General features: G+C 43.1%; 2 protein-coding genes across 3 annotated transcripts; both read right to left on the bottom strand.

The window, feature by feature from the left end:
- Positions 1-2,048: 2,048 nt before the first annotated feature.
- NHLRC1 (NHL repeat containing E3 ubiquitin protein ligase 1) lies at positions 2,049-4,909 on the bottom strand. Its single transcript, XM_053396814.1, has one exon. The coding sequence runs from the start codon at positions 4,705-4,707 to the stop codon at positions 3,505-3,507; it is 1,203 nt and encodes a 400-aa protein (XP_053252789.1). The 5' UTR covers positions 4,708-4,909; the 3' UTR covers positions 2,049-3,504.
- Positions 4,910-8,073: 3,164 nt separating this feature from the next.
- TPMT (thiopurine S-methyltransferase) lies at positions 8,074-21,216 on the bottom strand. 2 transcript variants are annotated; one of them, XM_053396815.1, is made up of 10 exons: positions 21,057-21,216; positions 18,815-18,970; positions 16,852-16,944; positions 15,146-15,275; positions 14,577-14,629; positions 13,482-13,556; positions 12,303-12,388; positions 11,423-11,467; positions 9,960-10,103; positions 8,074-8,382 (listed from the first exon to the last, which is right to left on the bottom strand). In XM_053396815.1, the coding sequence occupies exons 2-9, from the start codon at positions 18,952-18,954 to the stop codon at positions 9,991-9,993; spliced, it is 735 nt and encodes a 244-aa protein (XP_053252790.1). In that variant the 5' UTR covers positions 18,955-18,970; positions 21,057-21,216; the 3' UTR covers positions 8,074-8,382; positions 9,960-9,990. The 2 variants fall into 2 exon arrangements, with proteins under 2 accessions (XP_053252790.1, XP_053252791.1); XM_053396816.1 differs by lacking the exons at positions 8,074-8,382; positions 16,852-16,944 and having other exon boundaries at positions 9,984-10,103.
- Between the last annotated feature and the right edge of the window lie 19 nt (positions 21,217-21,235).

Here is a 21,235-nt window from a genome sequence, read left to right as displayed (position 1 = left end):
ATCTGCAGATTCCTCCACTTGCGTTCAAAGCATAGTCAACGCATTAGACTAAGCCACTTATTTTCATTAAGAGTTGATGGGTTGCTATGCCTACTACTAGCTCTTAACAGAAAACGTGATTTGAAACTCAGTGAATCACTGTGTGTGACAGGGTGATGAAGATAACACTCAGTGGGGCGGGGAATCACTGTTGTACATGTTGTCTTGCAACACACAGTGCTCACATTTATCTGGAATTCCAACAAACTTAAATAGACCAATAGAAAGGCATGATAATGGTGTTTTTCAATGTACAGAGAAAGCTGGCCATAGATGGAGCATCTGACAATTCAAGGATCGAGGCAGCAGCATCCATTCATTTCCATGGGGCATCCACAGTACTCCCAAATGCACTGGGAGACATAAAACATGGAAGACTATTCTAAGAAAACAGAACTGCACATTCATAAATAAAATTCATAATGTAGGTGTGAAGGCATTACAGATTTCACGGTGGGGGCAGTTTTTAGTAGGATGCTGAAAGATTCAAGTCTTGTGGATTATTTCAAATAAAAACAAAAAGTCCTGTGATCCAGTTATAGATTCCGCCTCACATCAAGTCTATTTCGGCCCTGAGCTATTGGACAAGTTGTATTAATAATGTTGCCATAGTTTATCTTGTGGGATATTTAAAAACAACTGTAACAAATCGGGGGAGGACTTTGGTTTTTCAAATTTCAGTGGAGCCCTGTGCAAGGCCAAAATTTGGTGCCCCCCCCCAAATGCAACATAAGCCATGACTCTGTTCATCCCATTTTTTCAGTTGCTATTAAGTACGACTAAGTTAGGCTCCAACTTTTAAAAAAAATAAAAATTCACAGTTTAATCTTCAGTATATCCGAATCTTCCTACCACCATCTCAATAGTGTCTGTTTTGGCTCTCAGTGTGTAGAAGGTGAACCGCTGAATCAGCCAGAGAAAAGTGCTTCCTAATCAACAACAGCATGGCATGATACAGTGACAATTTCATCATTAAAAAGATCACGTTTGCAGATAAAAAGGAAGATACACCTCAGAGTTCATTGGGTCCTTTCCATGCTAATGTAATTCCACAATTTTTTTGCCACAAGTAGGTACTGGACTTCCAACATTTCCCCCACAACCAAAGGAAAAGAGAAAATGCATCTCTTTATTTCATTATTAAACACAATGAGATTTTAAAAAAAAATCTCACAAGGTCCTAAGTCATCAATATATTGATGCAGTAAAGCTTTCCCCCCAGGTCAACCTGTAATGTTAAAACTTTTTTGTAGTATTTCATGAGTTTTTAATTTATTTCTTCCCTAATTTATCAAAGAGTAAGGTAACAGTCCTACCAGAATAACCAGTGGGGGAAAGGCATTACATTCCCCCCCCCAGTCCTAACAGCCTGATTATCCCATGATCAGAGATTCTTTAAGCTCATCTCAATAATATTCTAAAAACACTTCTATGTTATATTTAAGAAAACAGAAATAAATTGTTTCTAGCGTTACTAGCAATACACTGGGCCTTCTGTTTCTAACAGCAACAAAGATTATGTATTGTAGCGGGAAAACAGCCTTTGAGGCCATAAATTTCAGTCGAAAAATGGCAGGAAGGAGGGGTTATGTAACTTTTCTGCCAGCTGCCCCCTCCCAACTCAAAATTAACCCCAGGTGCGTTTCTCTGTACAGTGGTACCTCAGGTTACATACGCTTCAGGTTACATACGCTTCAGGTTACACACTCTGCTAACCCAGAAATAGTACCTCAGGTTAAGAACAGTTTCAGGTTAAGAACATATCTCCGGAACGAATTAAGTACTTAACCCGAGGTACCACTGTACAGGAAATATTATATTGGCACCTGTATTTTTTCTTCTATGGAATGAAGGGGGGGTGCAGAAAAACAGCCAGAAGGGAAATAGTTAAGCAACCCTCCCCCCATTATTTTTTAACTGAAACTCATAAAAAAGAAGCACAGCTGTGTGTAAGGCGCAGTTCGGCACTTTACATTCATCAAAATAAAGAGTTTTTACTTTTTTATATATTTAAACAACAACCCAAAAAGTACAATTAAATCACAGTTTCTTTTAAATCTGCAATGGAAAAAAATATATAATATAACCAGCCAAACAGGCACTCCTTCTATAAATATGTGTAGTTACAACGGTCACTGACAGACTCAGAGGTATTCAGAGGTATCCAATATAAAGCAGATGGAGATGATCTGTTCTATAAAATATACACCCAGCGGAACACCCTTGAAAAGGCAGGTTTGCACTAGTTTAACTGGCTTCAAGGTGTGTGGAAAAAGCTGGTTTAATGGCATGGCCATGAGTCATTCCCATGCCTCCACCATCCTGAACATGCCCCTTCTCTGCCCCGCTTTGTTCCGCTTAAATGCTTTGCAGGATGACCTGGCAACACATCTGGTGAAGGCATCTATTCCCAGTGTAGCAGCCCTGAACTAATGGTGCCACAGTGTTGAATTTCTTGGGTCAGCTTACAATGGCCAGTGCAATGTCATAAGACATGACTTCCTAAACCTGGTATCCTCCAGATGTTTTGGACTGCAACTGTCATCAGTGCTAGCTGGGAAGGTGATGCAGCTGGAGTGAATGGAACCTGTGGTCCAAAAGACCCAGAGGGCACCAGTTAGGGGGAAGACTGCACTAACAGATGCTGCCCATTCTCTTAAACACTCATTTGATTATGCAAGGGGGGGGGCGGTCATACATTCTGGCTGAAGGTGGGCTTTCACATGTGCCATCGAAAATCCAAGGGAAACACAAGCCTGTCTACAGCCCAACATAGAAAGTTACCAGGATTGTTCACATACAGCTTCTCTAATACCCAACTACAGTAACTCCTTTGGCAATGGCCAACATAAATGTCCAGCACCTTAGTTCAATGGAATTTCCTCACTAGTCTGAGGTTACAGTACGTATTACACCCTTAAGTAGTCTAGTTCACATCCACTGGACTGATTCCACAATACACAACATGGATAAGACTCATATCAGCTTCTCTCTATCCCTCTCAATTTATTTATTTGGTTTTTCAGATTATAATTTTACTGTCACATATCCAACATACAATATAGAAACAAGATTCCAAAGAATCTCCTGGACTTCCCTCCTCCCCTTTGTGGGTCCTATTGTTAATCATTTCCTCCTGCATCTTTTATAATGATCCAAATCTTTTACCTCTCCGTTGTGTTCAAAATTCACCATTAAACTACAAACATTATTCCAATCCTACTAACGATTTTAACTGTTTACAATGGCTTTTAAGATGAATTATAAATTTCCCCCATTCCTTATTAAAATTGTGGTCTTCCTGATTTCTAATTCTTCCGGTCATTTTAGCCATTTCGACATAATCCATCAACTTAATCAGCTATCCTTAAAGAAGTTGGGGTGTTAGGCACAAAGAGCTTCCACATAGTCTCTGTTAAGCTGTGAACTGGATCAGGCAATGTGAAAGCAACACCCCCCCATAATTCAGGTAGCCGTGAATACTTTTAAAGAATGATCTCCACCATCCAAGACAATCAGAGAACTGTCTGGTGTGAAAGCTAATGCCAAAGGGTAAGAAAGACCCTGGGTAATGATAGGTTTACACATAGGGAACTCTTCAGGTTTTCCAAGGCAGAAGACTGCTTGGTTATAGCCATCGGTTACTATTACTTGACCTTCCCTGCTGAAGGTCACATCACTGGCATATATTTTGGAAGGAAATACTAGATTCAGGCCAAAAGTGTCCACCTGGCTTATGAGCTGCATGTCTGCAGTGAATACTTTCAGCATGGTGCAGCCGCAGCTTGGTCCTTTCGCCATTGAATGCTCTATGACAGCAATGGCCCCAGAGGCCTGAGAAACGGCCACTTTCCTCGGGTCGCACAAATTAGAACAGAGTTTTTCCACCCCCTTTAATTCCCCCCGCTTAAAGTCGGCTGTCAAGCGATACAGAGCACCTGCCACCGAATCGGTCATGATCACATCGTTCTGAGGCGTGGTATCCAGACCCCAAGGTAAACCGAAGGACTCGGAGATAACCAGCTTTCCCCTGCCGTTGAAGTCGAACACTTTGACAGAACGGTCCCCGCTGTCCGTGACTGCGATATGGCCGTCCAGCGTGATGGTGACATCGGTCGGGTACCTGATGTCATTTCCTGCCTGCCCTCTTTCTCCAAACTGCTGTATGACGCGCCCGTTGAAACCGAACAGCTTAATCCTCTTCTTGCCGTCGTGAGCCACCGCTAGGCAGGCAGACCTCTGGCACACAGCAATCCCTGTTGGGTTGACCAGGGTCCCCCATCCTCCGAAAGACAGGTGAAATGTTAAGACCTGAGATGCTGGCGTCGCCACATCCTCAGCTGCTACAATGGTCCTTCCTGAAACCGGAACACTGTTGGATGAAGAGCTCAAGATCTCCATCAGGTGCAACAATGGCAAGCAGTCGCTGGTCTCGGAAGATTTGCAAGCCCTGCGGCAGAAAGGGCACTCCAGCTTTAAACTCCGGGGATGGGCCAGTGATGTGACACACTCCAGGCACATGACATGTCCGCATGGCAAGTTCCTTGGCCGGCGCTTTTTCTGCTGGTTGTATTTTTCAAAGCACACTTTGCATTCGAGCAGACTGTTCTCTGTCTGGTCCAGCAGCTCTGTCGTGGTCTGCATGCCGTCACCGGCCTTGGCAGACATTTGTGCAACTCTTAAGAGGATTGTTGCTCTGCTGGTGGTGCCCTATGCCATCTGGTCACGTGGGTGCAGTCACAAGACCCTCTTACATCAGAGAGAGAGAGGCCTTCGTGCAGAGTGAATGCAGTGAACTCGACAGCTATATTCCGCAATGGCAGCGTTGGTTGTAGTTTGCTGCCCCCTTGAGGAAACTTTATGATAAAGCAGCAGATTCACAAGAGCACCTGCCATTCATGTATTCGCCTTCTCTTTCCAGTGTTTATTTTTAGCTTGCGTGAAAATGGGAATAAATATGCTCCTGATTCAATTGCAATATGAACCTGAATACTGAATCTTTACCCATATAAATTGAATCCAGCATGTTTGGGTTTACTGTACCATTCCACTTCTCAAGGATCACTGTTCAATTAAAGTCCACAAAAACAAATAAATGGTGGGGGCAGAGGCGGGGTGTAAAATTGGTTTCAAAGGCTGTCTTGCAGACTTCAGCATGAGAAACATTTATAGATTTACTAGAGACTTTGCCCTCAGGTATAACCAAAGCTAACCATTTTGGTAATGTTTTCTAAAAAAAAATAGGGATTATTAATTATTTAGAGAGAGATCAGGTACACCATTGACCTAAGGCTGCCCTTGTGGCTGACTCCTATTTATTTTGCCATGACTCCTATTTATTTTGCCAATTTGCTGTCTCACTTTCTTCTAGATCTACTTACATCTAATTCTGTCCTCTTTCCTGCTGGTGGTGCTTCCTCTCCCCCAGTCACTTCCCCCTTTACCTCCTGACTTCATTCTCCTCCCATCCCCATGGAGTGGCTCCTATTGTTCAGCCTGCACACTGAGGTACAGTGCTAAGGGCCTTCTGGCGGTTCCCTCACTGCAAGAAGTGAGGATACAGGAAACCAGGCAGAGGGCCTTCTCGTTAGTGGCGCCTGCCCTGTGGAACTCCCTCCAATCAGATGTCAAGGAAATAAACAACTGACTTTTAGAAGACATCTGAAGGCAGCCCTGTTTAGGGAAGTTTTTAATATTTGATGTTTTATTGCATCATTATTATTATTATTATTATTATTATTATTATTATTATTATTATTATTTTCTGTTGGGAGCCGTTCAGAGTGCTTGGGGAAACCCAGCCAGATGGGTGGGGTATAAATAAATTATTATTATTATTTATTATTATTATCCTATTCTTTTAACCGTTGCATAGCAGACAGAATATTTGTGTGGGTGTGAGTGCAGCTTGACATGTACTGGATCACTTCAGATATATTTTAATTGATTAAAAAACACAGAGCCTCCTCGTGTGTGTGTGTGTGTGTGTGTTTTAACAAAGCTTTTGGGAGGTTGCACAGAAGAACCCTAGCCATGCCTGTTGTACCTTAAATTCCCACCCCTTTCCCATGGACAAAAATACTATTCCCATGCCTTCCAAGGGACCTTCATAGTGGGGTTGAGTGAATAACGGTTTACCAATCAACTGTTCTTTTTTTAAAGGAAGTCCTGCCCTGCCTCATTTAAGTTGCCATTCTTGACAAAATCTCAACTTAGTTTCTCATTCAAGCCAAGTGACCATCCCAGGCCTGTTTGGCACTGTTTTCAAATGACAGGCAGCCTTCCCCCCCCCCCCGTGAATGTTCAAACTGTTTAAAAAAGAAAATAGCATGAACACCATCCTGTCTTTGACAGAATGCTTCTCCATTTTCCCGTGGAAAAGCACCCGGATGGAATACAGAAGGGGGGAAAGTGTTTCTTGCCACATGTGCCACCAGCTGCTTCTCCTGGCTGGTCCCTCTCAATCCCCCCCTCAGGCAAAAGAAAGGGCTCTTGTGGCAGCAGCTGTTTCCTCAGCTGCAGGGTTTTCTTCACAGTATGGAAAATACACTTGTAATAAAGGTATGGAATGGCAGAAGCAGAGGGAACAGCTGAATCAGAAGGGTTCATATAGACACAAGGCAATTCAGGTAATGAATGACACCAGCCATTCTAGCAACTGAACTAATAATGCCTACACTGCCCTGTTCTATTGGTTTAAGCCAGTGGTTCCCAAAGGAGGCCACTAAGTGGAAAGGGGACAGTGGGAAGGTGCCAAAGTCATTTTAAGGGGAAATCTGCAAGATCAGTACTGCTGACATGGGCTGACATACATCCGAATTTTCCCAGACATTTGACTGATTTCCGCAGGACACTGCTGACAAATGCGGTATTCTGGATATGTCCAGATGTATGGCAACCCTAGACTATCAGACTTTGGATAGCTAGTATCACTGGATCAAGTTAATCAATTTTAGTTATAACTGGATTCTGAATCCAATGCTGCAATTAATTGTCCCTGTTTTGAAGTTCATTGTGTTATTATCTTCCTAGTGGGATCCTTACAGGGTCTGAATAATGCTTTTTATAGGTAGGGGGCACTGGGGATGAGTTTACGGAATCAAGCAAGTAGTGGGCCCCAAATAAATTGGGAGTGCCTGGTTTAAATGATAACTCAGTGAGGCAAAGGAGGAGTGGCTATATACCTCATGTGGTTTGATCCATTCAAGGTTTCTGAATCAGAAGTGCTTCACACTTTTACAGTGGTACCTCGGGTTACATACGCTTCAGGTTACATACGCTTCAGGTTACAGACTCCGCTAACCCAGAAATATTGCTTCAGGTTAAGAACTTTGCTTCAGGATGAGAACAGAAATTGTGCTCCGGCGGTGCGGCAGCAGCAGGAGGCCCCATTAGCTAAAGTGGTGCTTCAGGTTAAGAACAGTTTCAGGTTAAGTACGGACCTCCGGAACGAATTAAGTACTTAACCCGAGATACCACTGTATATGGCTTTCATGTTTCCTATGGCTAAACTATTTCAGGAAACCTTAGTGAAAGTACAGTAAGAGGAACAGACATACACATCAGGAAGCCTTGATTTGCTGCCGTTGCCCTGAAAATGCTCACTGTGCTGTCAAGCGGCTCTGCTGAGAGGCCAGCTCCATTTGGCTCCTACATTCTCTTAACCAGCTGGTCATTGTAATAATGTTGTAACTTTAGGAGTTGGTACCTGACTTTGTTGTCTCTTCCCCCCTCCCACCCTCTACTCCTCATCCATTTCTCCTTTTGTATCAGGTGCTTTCCATTGCAATTCTGTGGGAAGGAGCTACTTTTTATGATTAAGCTTATGTCTGCTCTACTGAGAGGTATTTTTGACTGAAGAGTGTTGTAAAAAGGTTTCAAACAAACAGAACTCTGTCTACCCTTACACATTACATGTTTGCTGTAGGAAACGCTCATGTACCCATAGCAGGTATGAATGCCATATAAAGTATGCATCTGATGAAGTGTGCATGCACACAAAAGCTCATACCAATAACAAACTTAGCTGGTCTCTAAGGTGCTACTGGAAGGAATTTTTTAATTTTGTTTCGACATAAAGTAGGAAGCAGCTTCCACTAGGATGTGTTCACTATGCCTAGACTGTAGCCTGAAATTGACAGCTTGAAGTTGTCTCCATTGTAACCTACAGAAATCATATGAGTATAAAGTTTTCCACTGCTTTGCTGATAATTTACCTTCAGTATTGCTGATTTTGGTGGTGACATGTGGGGCTAGGAATTTCTCAAATATTAGGGATGAACTGATGCTGTCACAAAAGTAGTACAATCTATCTGGGTGTGTGCTTGCTTCCTCCTGCTCAACCTGTACATTTGTAAACAAAAAACGGTACAGAAAACAACAGCAACAACTCTTAACTCCAGTATCCTTTCCTTAAATTGAAGCAGACCCTTGTGAAAGGATCTCCTAAAACTGGAAAGCTGGCAATTACATAACAATACATCTCTCTGAATATAGCAATCCTATACGTATCTGCTGATGAGTATTAATATGGCTAAGGAGACTGCCTCTTCACATTATTTGAGGACTAGATAGAAAAAGGCTGAGGTTGACAACTTTACAAAACTGTATAGTGAAATAATTCAGAAGGCAAAACAGACAAAAATAATGTGACTTTTATATGGAAATTCACATAAAATGAGTACAGATTTTATAAGTCAAATCTAATAGCTAGAGAATTATTCATTTTGAAGGTGCAAAATGTTCAAATGTTCAGTAATCGAGCTGCACCCTCCCACGTTTAACAGGAAAATCTTATACATATTTACTTTGAAGAGTTCTCCATTCAGTGGGACTTATTTCAAGGTACCGTATTTTTTGCACCATAACACTCACTTTTTTCCTCCTAGAAAGTAAGGGGAAATGTCTGTGCGTGTTATGGAGGGAATGCCTATGGGTGGCGGGGGGGATCTGCTGCAGTCGTGAGCAGAGGATCCATGGTTCCCCTTCCTTCCCTCCCCCGTGGCTCACTTTGAAACAGTAAAGCGGGAGAAGAGCCGCTGAGTGGGGAGGAGAGAGGGACAGACAGCCTGCTTGCTTTAAAGGAGCAAAGCGGGAGAGGAGAGGAGCCGAGAGGGACAGAGAGCCTGCTTCTTTAAAGGAGCAAAGCGGGAGAGGAGAGGAGCCGCTTACACTCGTGTGTAAGCGGCTCCTGTCCGGCTGGTTCCTTTAAAGCAAGCAGGCTCTCTGTCTCTCTCTCCTCCCCACTCAGCTCGCTAAATAGCAGCAAAGTTTTTCAGCTCGCTAAGCCGGGGATGAGCAGGGAGGGGGGAGAAAAGCAGAGCCTGCTTGCTTTAAAGGAGCAAAGTGGGAGAGGAGAGGAGCCTTCTCCCCTTATACACCTCTTCTTCATTATTAGCAGCATCCTTCTCCACCCACCCCACGCGTGCTCCTTCTCCCCTTAAACCCCTCGCCTGCATTATTAGCAGCATCCTTCTCCACCCACCCCATGCGTGCTCCTTGTCCCTTGAGTGCTTTTCCTCCCCTCCCCACTTAAAACGTGGTTACAAAGCACGGATCCACATGGATCCTCAGGATTTTTGCACTGGGTCACCCCAAATTCACCATCAGATCACATAGCATGTCCATGGCTACATCTTGCACGGAAAAAAATCACGGACCCACTGTTGCCTGGGGCCGCAGTGGTGCAGAAACATGGTTACAAAGCATGGATCCACATGGATCCTCAGGATTTTTGCATTGGGCTACTCCAAACTCACTGTCAGATCACATGTCTGTGGCCACAGCATGAACCACAAAAATCATACATCCACTGTTTCATTTAGAATATTTTTTTCCTTGTTTTCCTCCTCTAAAAACTACGTGCGTGTTATGGTCGGGTGCGTGTTATAGAGCGAAAAATACGGTAATTGAGTAGAGACCTGCAGCCCAAGATGCTTGTTATCTTCTTGGCTATTTTAACACAAGCATGTATAGCACCTCCCAAAAGTAATCTAAACCCCACTTCTTAGGCCTCTCTGCTAAACCATCGACTTTTTCAAGACATGTAATATCACAGGATTTGCCTGAAAGGAAAGTAAGAACAAGAAATTACTGATCTAGAGACGGACAAGTAAAGCTTGCTTTGTGTTTTGCCAGGGATAAATTTTCTTAGAGACAAAGTCTTCTCACTTGGGCCATTCATTCATTTAAGCAAGTAGAAGTTAAGCCCTCGCAACAGCCATGAATGTTCTCATTTGGATGCCACGCTAAAACAAAATTAGTCAATGTGGCGCCCTCCAGAGGTGATGGACTACAACTCCCATCATCCCATGCTGGTTGGAACTGATATGGGAGTTGTAGTCTACAGTACTTGGAGAACACCACACTGGCTACCCCTGAGCCAAATAATAGTTGAGCATGATGAGAATTAGCCACATCAAATTTAGTGTGCTCCCCACCTTTTTCTTCTGTGTAGCCATGAGGAGTTTGGAAGCTTTCCCTTCCACTTTAGATTAGCTGCTGCTTGTCAGGTCATCCATACCCAACAAACTGTGGTTAATCTAAAGGCAGGTGAAATATGTTCCTTTGCCTGCACAGTTTGACTCCAAATCACGAGAGCAAAAAGGCACGCTGCATTGTTCACGTATATGATAAAAGGGCTACGGTATACAAACACACACAGTGAGGCTGCATTTACAAACACTGTGATACTTGTATACAGTGATCACATTACCCTCTGTGCACATATTGTGCAGTAAGAAACCAGAGTAGGCAGCCACAGCACTCCTGGCAGTGACAGGGATAGCAGAACCAGTATTTTTATTAGGACATAACTCCTGCATCTGCTGATAGCAGTGGAGAGAATTGTGTGACAATGTGTGGATTGCACAGGCTGGAGCCAGACTTAGATGAAACTGAAACAGCACCACCATGCTCAAATCCACAGAGCAGGCATTGTCTAAAGAAATTAGGGACAAGCAAGATGAAGGGTGCCACCTTTATGCGCAGGTAGGCAATCTGAAACATTTAAAGAGAATAAGGAGTGGTCCAAGAATTTAGATTAAATTACTAGGGCTCTGTATTGAAGGTAACCTTGCATCACAAGGAGACAGGATCTGTTAGACTAGACGTGCAGGTTCAAGTTTCTTTTCCCTAGCACAAAATAATCAGCAGAAAAAAGAAATTGGGGAAGTAATGGTTTTTGAGGGCTCTGATACATTTCTGGTGTCTATTTTCAGACTCCGCATGCCATTGGATTCTGCTTAGGAAGCAAACATTCTCAAACAGCGTCACTGTCTTTTGTCAGTGGAAAAACACCCAGTTTGCTCCTACATCGTGAATGCACGCTGGGTCTGCCACATGCATTTTGACAGAAGTCAAAACCATTGTTCAGCTGACTCACCAAATAATTGTTTCACTTCAGAATCAGGAACATAGAAGGGTGGACCTGAAAAAGAAACCAACCAATTAATAAGGAGAAATCAAACTAAGTATGGCGATAAACTCACTTTAATAACCGTACACAAGTTTACGTATGCAACCTGTTCAATTTCAAGCCAGTTTGGTGAGGGCCACTTGTACTGCCAAACCTAGTTTAGAAGGATGGGTGCAATTTATGAGAAAGTGGGAAATTGCATGGGTAAGCCTTGTACAGTGGCTTGCTCCTGATCCCCAAATATTAACCTTAATTGCATCTTTTTGCAATCAACTGGCAGTAGAAATCCACAAACACTTGGATTGCGCATTCTTTTATGTTGTTATCCCTTGACCCGCTATCTTGTTTTTGCATTGAATTAGGAACATAGAAAGCTGCCTTATGCTGAGCATTGTCTACAACATCTGGCAGCAGCTGTCTAGGATTTCACACAGGGCCATTTCCAGCCAGGGAATGAACCTGGGACTTTCTGCATGCAACGCAGATGCTCTACTGCTGAGCTACAACCTTCTCCATGGTATTTTAACTAGAATTTTTAGAAGTTGCCTGGAGCCCAATTTTAAAATGAAAAAGTAGGCAAGTAATAATGGGGAAAATCAAATGTGCACTGGGATCACAGACCAACAGACATTTGGGAAACCTGACTTTTCAGTCTTGCTGAACGTGTGCTGCCTCAAAATCTCATGTTGGCCCCATGCCTGAGTTCCATAATCATCTCTAGTCACAAAAGGTCACCCCTTCCCAAGAAACCAGGCTGCATGATTTATAAGTAGGATTTTCACAATTTTCACAAATCCTACAATAAGTAGGATTTTCACAAAGATGGAGTTCAGTCATAATATCTTACCTTTATGTTTGCTTGGGTCATATAAACAGGTTGCTAGTAGACAATGACACCTGCTGTCCATTAGTGATAATATCAACTGGCTATAGCTAAAAAGAAAATTAAGAAGCCCAAACATTGTGTCACTTCAGGCAGTGGATTTTAACACAATCACACAGTTCCCACTTCCCCAAGCAGTAAGACCTTCCTGGATTCAGTTCCCTTTGGAGGAGAGGGGACTTGAGTTTTACAGCCTTTTAAAAATACTTGGTTTATTTACAAAGAGATAAATACTAACTGGAGAAAAGCAGCATTTGCACTTCTATGGAAGTAGCAGATTTGCTACTCCACTCAGTTTCTTCCTTGCAAACCTATCTGGGCATTTGTTCTCATCAAGGAAACATGCTCATTTTGGGCCATTAACAAGCAATCTCCCTAACAAAGAAAGGATTGCCCCAGCACTGTAACAAATCTGCATTGCAGGGCCACTGTAACAAAGCTCTATTATCTCCCAAAATCTAGCACAAAACTTTGACATTTGTGGGTTCATCTTTAGTGGAGCTCTGTAACAACAAAGTACAGAGTATTGTTACAGAATGGGAAATGGACAAACCTGAACCTCTGCCTCCAGTTCACCTCATGTAGGCCCTGCCCCATTTGCAAACCCAGAGTCCCTTAAAAGGTCAGGCCTTCTGGCCTGAAAATGAGCACTTCACCCACACTCCATGTGGCCGCTTGCCTGTTGGACTGGTGTGTGAGGCAACTGCTTTAGGCTTAACTTCAACAAGCCAGGGATTTCCATTGCTATTCCATTTACCCTCAGGCTGAATGTGCTTCAGGTTGAGCGCTTTCAGGTTACTTCCGGGTTTTGCTGCTCGCACATGTGCAGACGCTTAAAATGATGTCACATGCATGCGCGGAAGTGGCAAAACGCAACCCACGCATGTGGAGTCGCGTCTTATGTTCTATTCAGGATGCAAATAGGGCTCCAGAACGGATCCCGTTCGCATCCCGAGGTACCACTGTATTATGGAACTGGGTATTATGGAACTTGAGTAGCCTCAAGTGGCAGAGTGGCTTGTACAAGTTATTCAATGATGCCAAAGAGGAAATTGTTCTTTCCTTAAATCCAGAGACTTTAGCAAAGGACGGAGAGTAGGTCTCAACATCAACAGAGCATAAATTTCAGCGATAGTTACTAACCGTTCTCTGTCACAAGGGTTAACAGCTACTAGAGATCCCCTATCCCAAATCGCATCGAACTTGCCAGTGATGGCGCTACAAGGAGGAGGAGAGAGGGAGGAAGCATTGCATATCAGAAGCTGTAACAACCACAGTTTTACGATCTAGACAGGAAAGACAGATGTTGCATAAAAAAGCAGTGGGGTTTTAAATTACTGCACAGAGCTCTCAGTCTGCTTAAGCAAGAGCCACCCAGATGATGCAATTGGGATTTTCATCCAGAGCATTCAATGAAGCTGAAGGTCAAAATGAACAGGCTGCATCCTGTAAACATGGGAAAGCAACCGCCCCATATGAAAGTGGCTACGCCTTCCATGAACAAAAACAAGTTCGTGGAATGAACTTTTTCTGCTTTTGACTTATCCTTCCCCTTTCAGCAATCCCCTGTGTTCCACCCCACATTGTTCAAGAGGACGTCCAATCCTCCTTAGAGGCTTTTTGGGGTGTACAGAGCATGCAGGGAGCTGCTGGGATGAGGAAATGGAAACTGTCATTCCAGGAATTTCCTTAAGTTACTAAACAGAATGATGAGAGTAAAACTAATACAATGCTATTTAAAGATCTCATGCTGAAACAAAGGAGATGATCATAATTCGGTCCACCTAATCAGTCCACTCTATTTAGGAACAAAATTGACTGATCAGAGATTTAACCCCAGCTAGGGAAATTTGACTATCAGGTCTGGGGGTGCAGGCCACATACTACTCAAGTCAAAGGTAAGTTTTACAAAGATTATGGGCAGCACGAAGAGTTCTTAGCCAATAGTATTGCAATCTGTGTACATGTAAGAAACTGTGCACTGAAGAACTTTCAGTGTTCACAAGAGATATTTAATCTTGCAAACTGGAAATTGAATCATAATTAATTGGAAAAGATACCCCCTGTTCTGGAAATAATGATGCATCAGCAATTACCACATTAAGATGGAAAATATGCTCTATCCAGCATATTCTGAATGTCTGTCCTTATTTCTTAGGAAATATTTGATGGGTTCAGATCAAACAGAGCTTAGCACCATTCTAATTTGCAGAAATATTCAGAGTAATCATTTCCTACCTGGTGAAGTCAAAAATACTGCAGCAGTACAAAGAAATATTTCCAGTTGTGCTCTACAGTGAGAAATAGGGATAACATTGAGTTAGCATTATTTAAATAAAACAACAAGGCAGAAAGAACAATTAGTAAGATATTTTAATCAAAAATTAACATTAACTAATGTTTTATTTGTTAGACAACCATAAAACAGTCTAATGCATGGAGTTATTTAAATCCATTTCACCTCATTTCTGCATCAGTTTGTGAATTATTTTTTGAAAAATCCACACAAAACATTGAATGCGTTTTTGTTGGCATTTCTCCTAAAATTCATATTTTTGTGTGCACTTTTACCTAGTGCATGCATTTTTGCAATAAAGTTCTCCTGATAATGGATCCCTGTACTGTATATTATTTTTACTAATATATACATTTCCATGCATACTTTAGCTACCACAAACTGCACCGGAAAATTTGGAGAAATACAAATTTTCAAAGAGAGTTGCATTTCGGTTCTTCTATTGATTAAGGGAGTGTGAATTAGGTATATTCACATTAAAATCAAAATCTCCTCGGTCCCCAGTACATACCTTCAGTAATTTACCAGGGATGCCTGGAATGGCTTCTTCCGAAAATGAAAGTTTTTGTTCTGTGAAAAAATCCTTCAGTGCACTTTCACTGATTTCCACACCAACGACTTGGTGCCCCATGTCAGCTAACCTATGTGTTGACAAGACAGCAAGTTTATTTATGCTTTATTACTGTTTTTTAAAACACAGACAAAGAAAAAATGGTCAAAATCTACATGGCTGGTGCTCTGCAGGGCCACACCTCAGCCACCAGTGTCTGAGAATAGGCATGTGCAACAGGACTGTTGCTTTTTAAAGCAAAGAAGTGTACCACTGGGAGTAGGGAATTTGAAGCAGACAAACTATGAGTAATGGTGTCCACCTCCTTTTCTGTTCTCAGGCAAGCTGCCTTTCTTTCTGAGATTATACTTTCTAAGCTGACCTCTTTACGCACTTGCTAGTCATGTTTATTTAGCTCCCTGGGCATTCATGAAAATGGTGCACACATCTATGACTAGGAGAAGACATGTAAAGGCAAAGAATCTCAAGACATGGGCTCTCCACGTTTCCCTGTGGAGACGGGAAGGCTCCATGTACAGAAATGCATACATACAAAGTGTGGTGGTGACATCTTCTCTGATTTAAGGACCACAATGAAATTTGGCTAATTCATTCTCTTTTAAATTTTGAAAGTCACTTCCCTATCATCTAAACCAGCTCTGTTCCATGAAAAAAGTGTGGATGCTTGCATTACTGTCCCAACAGTGGAAGACCCTGGGATCCCAAAATTCAGTGCCCATTTGCTTCTCACACTCCATTCTAAATAACAGAACCTCCTGCAGTGCTACTGGGCTCTGCACCTAGTGCGCACTCCCCTAAATCTGCCTCGCATCCCAACATCATGGATGTTCTTCCTGAGTGTTTGCCTATGCCTTTCAAATATAAAGTGAGATGTATAACAAGCTGTGCAAGCATCTGTGGCTTACAAAATAAAAATAAAATGAAAAGATTCATTTGGGTAAAAACTTGATTATGAACCCAACATGGACAGACGACCTTAATGCATCCCAAACCCATTTGCATCTGGATGGACTGAACAGTCCAGCATCACAACAATTAGCCATATCCAAAACTTACAGTTTTCAGGTTACCGTTTGTTCCAAACACCAGGAATCATACCTCTCTATGGTTGTGGAATGGTCAGCTGAGTCCTATGGATACCTGCTGAGAGCGTGGCCTGAGCGCTCATAATCTTGCTCATAATCTCATTCATTTCAATGGGGAATGCACAGGATTCCCTTGTGGATTGACTAGGCACAGAATTAAGGAATTTAAAACTGCAGCAGTATCCCCTCCAACTCAGTAAAGGTAAAGGTAAAGGGACCCCTGACCATTAGGTCCAGTCGTGGCCGACTCTGGGGTTGCGGCGCTCATCTCATTTTATTGGCCGAGGGAGCCGGCGTACAGCTTCCGGGTCATGTGGCCAGCATGACTAAGCCGCTTCTGGCGAACCATTCCCTATTTATCTACTTGCACTTTGATGTGCTTTTGAACTGCTCGGTTGGCAGGAGCAAGGACCGAGCAACGGGAGCTCACCCTGTCGTGGGGATTCGAACCGCTGACCTTCTGATAGGCAAGTCCTAGGCTCTGTGGCTTAACCCAATAGAACCCCTTTTAAATCAAGCTACTAAGATAAAGTTCCTGAAAGCGAGAGGTGTGTCATTTACCATTTCATTTCAATGGTTTTGCCACAAAGTGGGAAAAATATCTTCAGCCCACTCCTGCCATCGAGAAATATATCCATATACTTCTTTAGGAGACTGCAGAAGAAAAGAAATTATTTTAAGAGCATATCTTATTTTTACTGACTCACTATACAAGTAGAACATAGCTCACATAGCTTGTGAGGGGAAAGTTTAATGCTTTAACCACTGCAACTATTGCAAAGGACAGCTTCAAACAAACAATAAATGAAACCATCCAGGTTACTACAACTACGACTACTACGACTAATATTTAAATGCCACCCATCTGACTGGGTCGCCCCAGCCACTCTGGGAAGCACCCAACAAAATATTAAAACATAATATTAAAAACATAATACAACATCGGACATTAGTGCCCCTCTGCCTCTCACACTCCATCAGACATTAAAAACTTCCCTGTGGCTGGAAAACTACAGCCAGTTGGGCAGGGTATAAAAAATAAAATAAAAATTATTATATAGGGCTGCCTTCAGATGGCTTCTAAAAATCAAATAGTTGTTTATTTCCTTAATATGTGATGGGAGGGTGTTTAACTGGGCAGGCGCCACTACCAAGAAGCAGAACTCTGCTTGGTTCTCTGGAACTGCCAGAAGACCCTTGGAGCTGGACGTTGGTGTCTGGGCTGAACGATGGGGGTGGAGAGGCTCCTTCAGGTATACAGGGCCGAGGCCGTTTAGGGCTTTAAAGGTCAGCACCAACACTTTGAATTGTGCTTGGAAACAAGGATTGGGTTTGCGTAATTGGGCTATTAGGAGAACACATTGCAACTATACTTGAGACACTCTGGAACAGGGGTGAACACAAGCACAGGAAGGTGACTTAAACTGAGCCAGACCATTGGTTTGTTTGGCTTAGAATTGTCTACACTGACTGGCAGCGGTTTTCCAGGTTTTTAGACAGCCCTAACTCTAGATGCCAGGCATTCAACTTGGGAGCTTTATGCATGTAAAGAAGCTCCTCTACTACTGAGCTATTGAGGGTGTGTGTGTGTCCTACTGATAGACCTCTCTGTGGTTTGTGATACATTGGCATGAGTTCCTAACTTCTAATCATTTAATAATAGCAACAACAAAACTTTTTATTATCATTTTCTGAATGAGCCTGCTGATGTTGTTGTTGTATAAAAAAAGGAAAAGCCGGGAGTTGATTTTTGCGCAGCAGGTAGGGGTGTGTGTGTGTGTGTGTGTGTGTGAGTGAGAGAGAGAGATGAGTGGGAGAAAAGGAGGGAGGGAAAGGAAGGGATGTGTGATATATGAGAGAAAGAGATATACAAACAGAAAGAGGCAGATATAAATGTATGGCTGTGTATATGTGTGAGAACCATGAGTATGAACACATGGGTGAGAAATGGACACACACAGAGAGATGAATGTGTGCCAATGGCCTGTGGCGTGAATGTGCTGTGTACAGCATTTTACTGTGTGTGGTGTCGTCACATGGCATATCTTTCTCTTTCCTGGTACAGGGGATAGACAACAACAGCATCTGTGTGTGGGTGTGTGAAATCAATATCTTACGATATCTACAACTAGGACCAGCAGGACAGAAGGACTTCCCCCTGCAAGCATGTGGTTGTCTAGGGCTGGGGGAGAGCTGCGGCTACAAGATTCTAATTTTGTGTTATGCCATGCCTCTAGGGCATGACAGCCATTTTGAGACCAGTGTCCACAGAACTTCTTCAAAACTGAAGAAGTTTTGGCTACAGTGCCAAAAAAGTTGGACTCCCCCTGCATCCTGTGATTCAGTGAAGCAAAAAAATCTGATTCGGATTAGTCACCTTGAATTAACAGACCTCAGAACAAATTGCTGTATTGCTCACAAACAAGTCCTCAACACAGTATTTTAAACAAGTCGTGTGTGTGAGAGAGAGCCAAATACCCCTACAAACAATTTTTATTATAAAATGGGAGGATAGAATACATACGGATGTCCTTGCTCGTTATGAAATCCAATATTGTTCGTTTCCCATTTCTGCAGCCATTCTTCTTCAGTCACTACTCTGGATTCTTGTAACTTGGCACCAGCAGGGTCATCCTTTCCAAATGTATCTGAAGAACTTTCCATGGCTCAGGCAACCCTTCTACAGAGAAAAATGAACAGCAACTACTTGTGAATCATTGACTGAATGTTCCAGCCTTCCCATTAAGCAAGGAACTTTGCACATGTTTACATGGTTTCCACCCCTTGCTTAAGTTCATAAAATAAAGTTTATGGAATGTCTGTAAAATATTGCATTGCACAATCTGCAAAGAAGCACCATTTGTACTATATAACAGTAGCTTCTTAAAGCACAGCCTGAGTCTTCTTCCTAGAATGTGCCTTTTGAAGCAAAATATATTGTTTGGAAGTCCTGCACAACGCTCTAAAATCCTGAGAAGTGGGGCTGATGTTTGTATGATGTCAGGTAACTGACAGGTGGTCTCTTGCATATGCAGGAAGTGAGTGGCACTATTTTGCTTCCAAGCAGACATTAGAAGTTGGGCGTCAGAAGGAACAATGGGGACTCGCAGCAAAATGTTGCATTACACCCCCAACAGCCTTATAGTGCTGTTTAGGGTTCATGGGAGGGCGACACACCTCTTTTTCTTCTTCCTCACCCTCCTGAAACCACCTCATTTCGTTCTACTGGCAACCTCAACACTCTATGGCTCAACTGCCCTCACCCTTCTATAGGTCCTAGTAGTTCATTGAATATACAGTAAGTCCTTTTTGGACTATTTTTTGACATTAAAAAAAACCTGCTTGCTATTTACAAATGTTATAAGAATTTTAAGGTCTTATTTATATAATAAATGTTCATAACGTTCCAACCAAGCGCATACATAGATCAGCACAGGAAGACCGACCTGAAACCATTTTGACTCTCAAACTGACCAAATGTTTTCTCTGCAAGGAAGGAGGGGGGCAGGGAACCTTCCCATTGTTACAGGAATTTAGTAATCACCATTTCAAAGAGTGACAGGCCACCAGGAAAGGCGATAAGGCATTATCAGATAACCTGACAGACAGGAAAAACAACATTCAAATTTCTGTTGTAGACCGCCTTTTCTGTGATGTATGTATGATGTATGGAGGGGTGGTCTTGAGCTCCAGGTCAGGGAATTTAAAATGTCTATATAAGGGCAGGCACACCTTTGCTCGGGGTCCTCCTCCTTTCCTGTGTGTGAGGGGAGCACCCTGTTGCAACAGATCAATAAAGATCAGGCTTACTAGCTGCTTCGCTTCTCAATCTTCTCTGGTTGGCCTCTGTTATTTTCTCCTACCACTAGGGAACCCATGTAAGGTCTCTATATGTGCTCTTGGATACCCCATACGGGTAGAAGGGAAGATTTTGTTTACAACAGAAATAAGTCCCCCAAATTCAGAAATCACTACAGGGAGGTCCTGCTTCAGTTCTGAATTGATGCACACACATGGGTGTAGCCAGAATTTATGCTGGGGGGCAGGCTTTGTGTTGGGGGAGCAACAGAACCTCAGTTAGTAAAGTATTTTGCATTGATTTACGTGATGGGTGGAGGCAGCTGCCCCTCCCTGACCCCCCTTGGCCATGACCATGTACACACATCCAACTTCATTATCAGAAGGAATGATGGCGGTGGTGACAGTGACTGACTTGACTTGAAAGACGGAAGGACTTTAAACTCTTATCGGTGCCTTTGACAATGGACAACTGGATGAGCCATGGGAAACTCTATTACTATTACGGCAAGCACAGGTTCAATTATGGATAAGCATTATGCTGTCACAAGGCTGCACATGACATTTATCCATTTGGGAATTGGGGACAAAAGTAGAGTTTTTGGTGTCCCCAAATATAGGAGCTGACTCCTAGGGGCCGTGGAGCCTTTGGCCCCCCACAATAAAATATTTGAGGGATCTGGGCCCCCACAGGGTTGATGGGCATTGCTATTCAAATGGCGCATCATGTGATCGATCATGCCGGGCGCAGCTTACCTGGGCCCCCACAATATTCAAGTTGGCACCCTGACCCCAAAATAGCTTTTAAAAAAAAATGCCACGAAATAAACTAAACCACATCCAAGTGCTGAGGGAAGAAGCAATGCCACGCTCAGGTGTGGAGAGCTTCTGCTTCACCATAAGACAACTGAGGGAGTTCTCCGGACAGAAAAACAACCACCACCACAATAATTTATTAAAAAATTAACCTTCACGAGGCAGGACGGCCCAGTCCAGGTGAGGGAGGGGCTTCGCCGGCTGCCGGGTTCACCGTCAGCAACCCTGGGAGAGCGACACCTGCTCGCGCCGCGGCTGCCTCGGTCTCTGCGCGCTCGCGCTCTCTCTCCGCCTCTCCACGCGGCGCGGAAAGGAAACGGGAGCCTGGCTA

Source organism: Podarcis raffonei, chromosome 7, assembly GCF_027172205.1.
Source record: "Podarcis raffonei isolate rPodRaf1 chromosome 7, rPodRaf1.pri, whole genome shotgun sequence".
In the NCBI taxonomy this organism is placed as follows: Eukaryota; Metazoa; Chordata; class Lepidosauria; order Squamata; family Lacertidae; genus Podarcis; species Podarcis raffonei.
Note: the sequence above shows the minus strand (reverse complement) of the source record. Positions and strands in the feature narration are given on the sequence as shown.

Bases quoted from the DNA above. Each gene is read 5' to 3' on its own strand.
- NHLRC1 (XM_053396814.1), bottom strand. From the start codon at position 4,707: ATGTCTGCCAAGGCCGGTGACGGCATGCAGACCACGACAGAGCTGCTG.
- TPMT (XM_053396815.1), bottom strand. From the start codon at position 18,954: ATGGAAAGTTCTTCAGATACATTTGGAAAGGATGACCCTGCTGGTGCC. The intron at 13,557-14,576 runs GTAGGAAATGAT...TCCTCCTTGTAG, and splicing joins AGTATTTTTGACTTCACCAG to CGCCATCACTGGCAAGTTCG. The intron at 12,389-13,481 runs GTTAGTAACTAT...TTTTCTTTTTAG, and splicing joins AACCCTTGTGACAGAGAACG to CTATAGCCAGTTGATATTAT.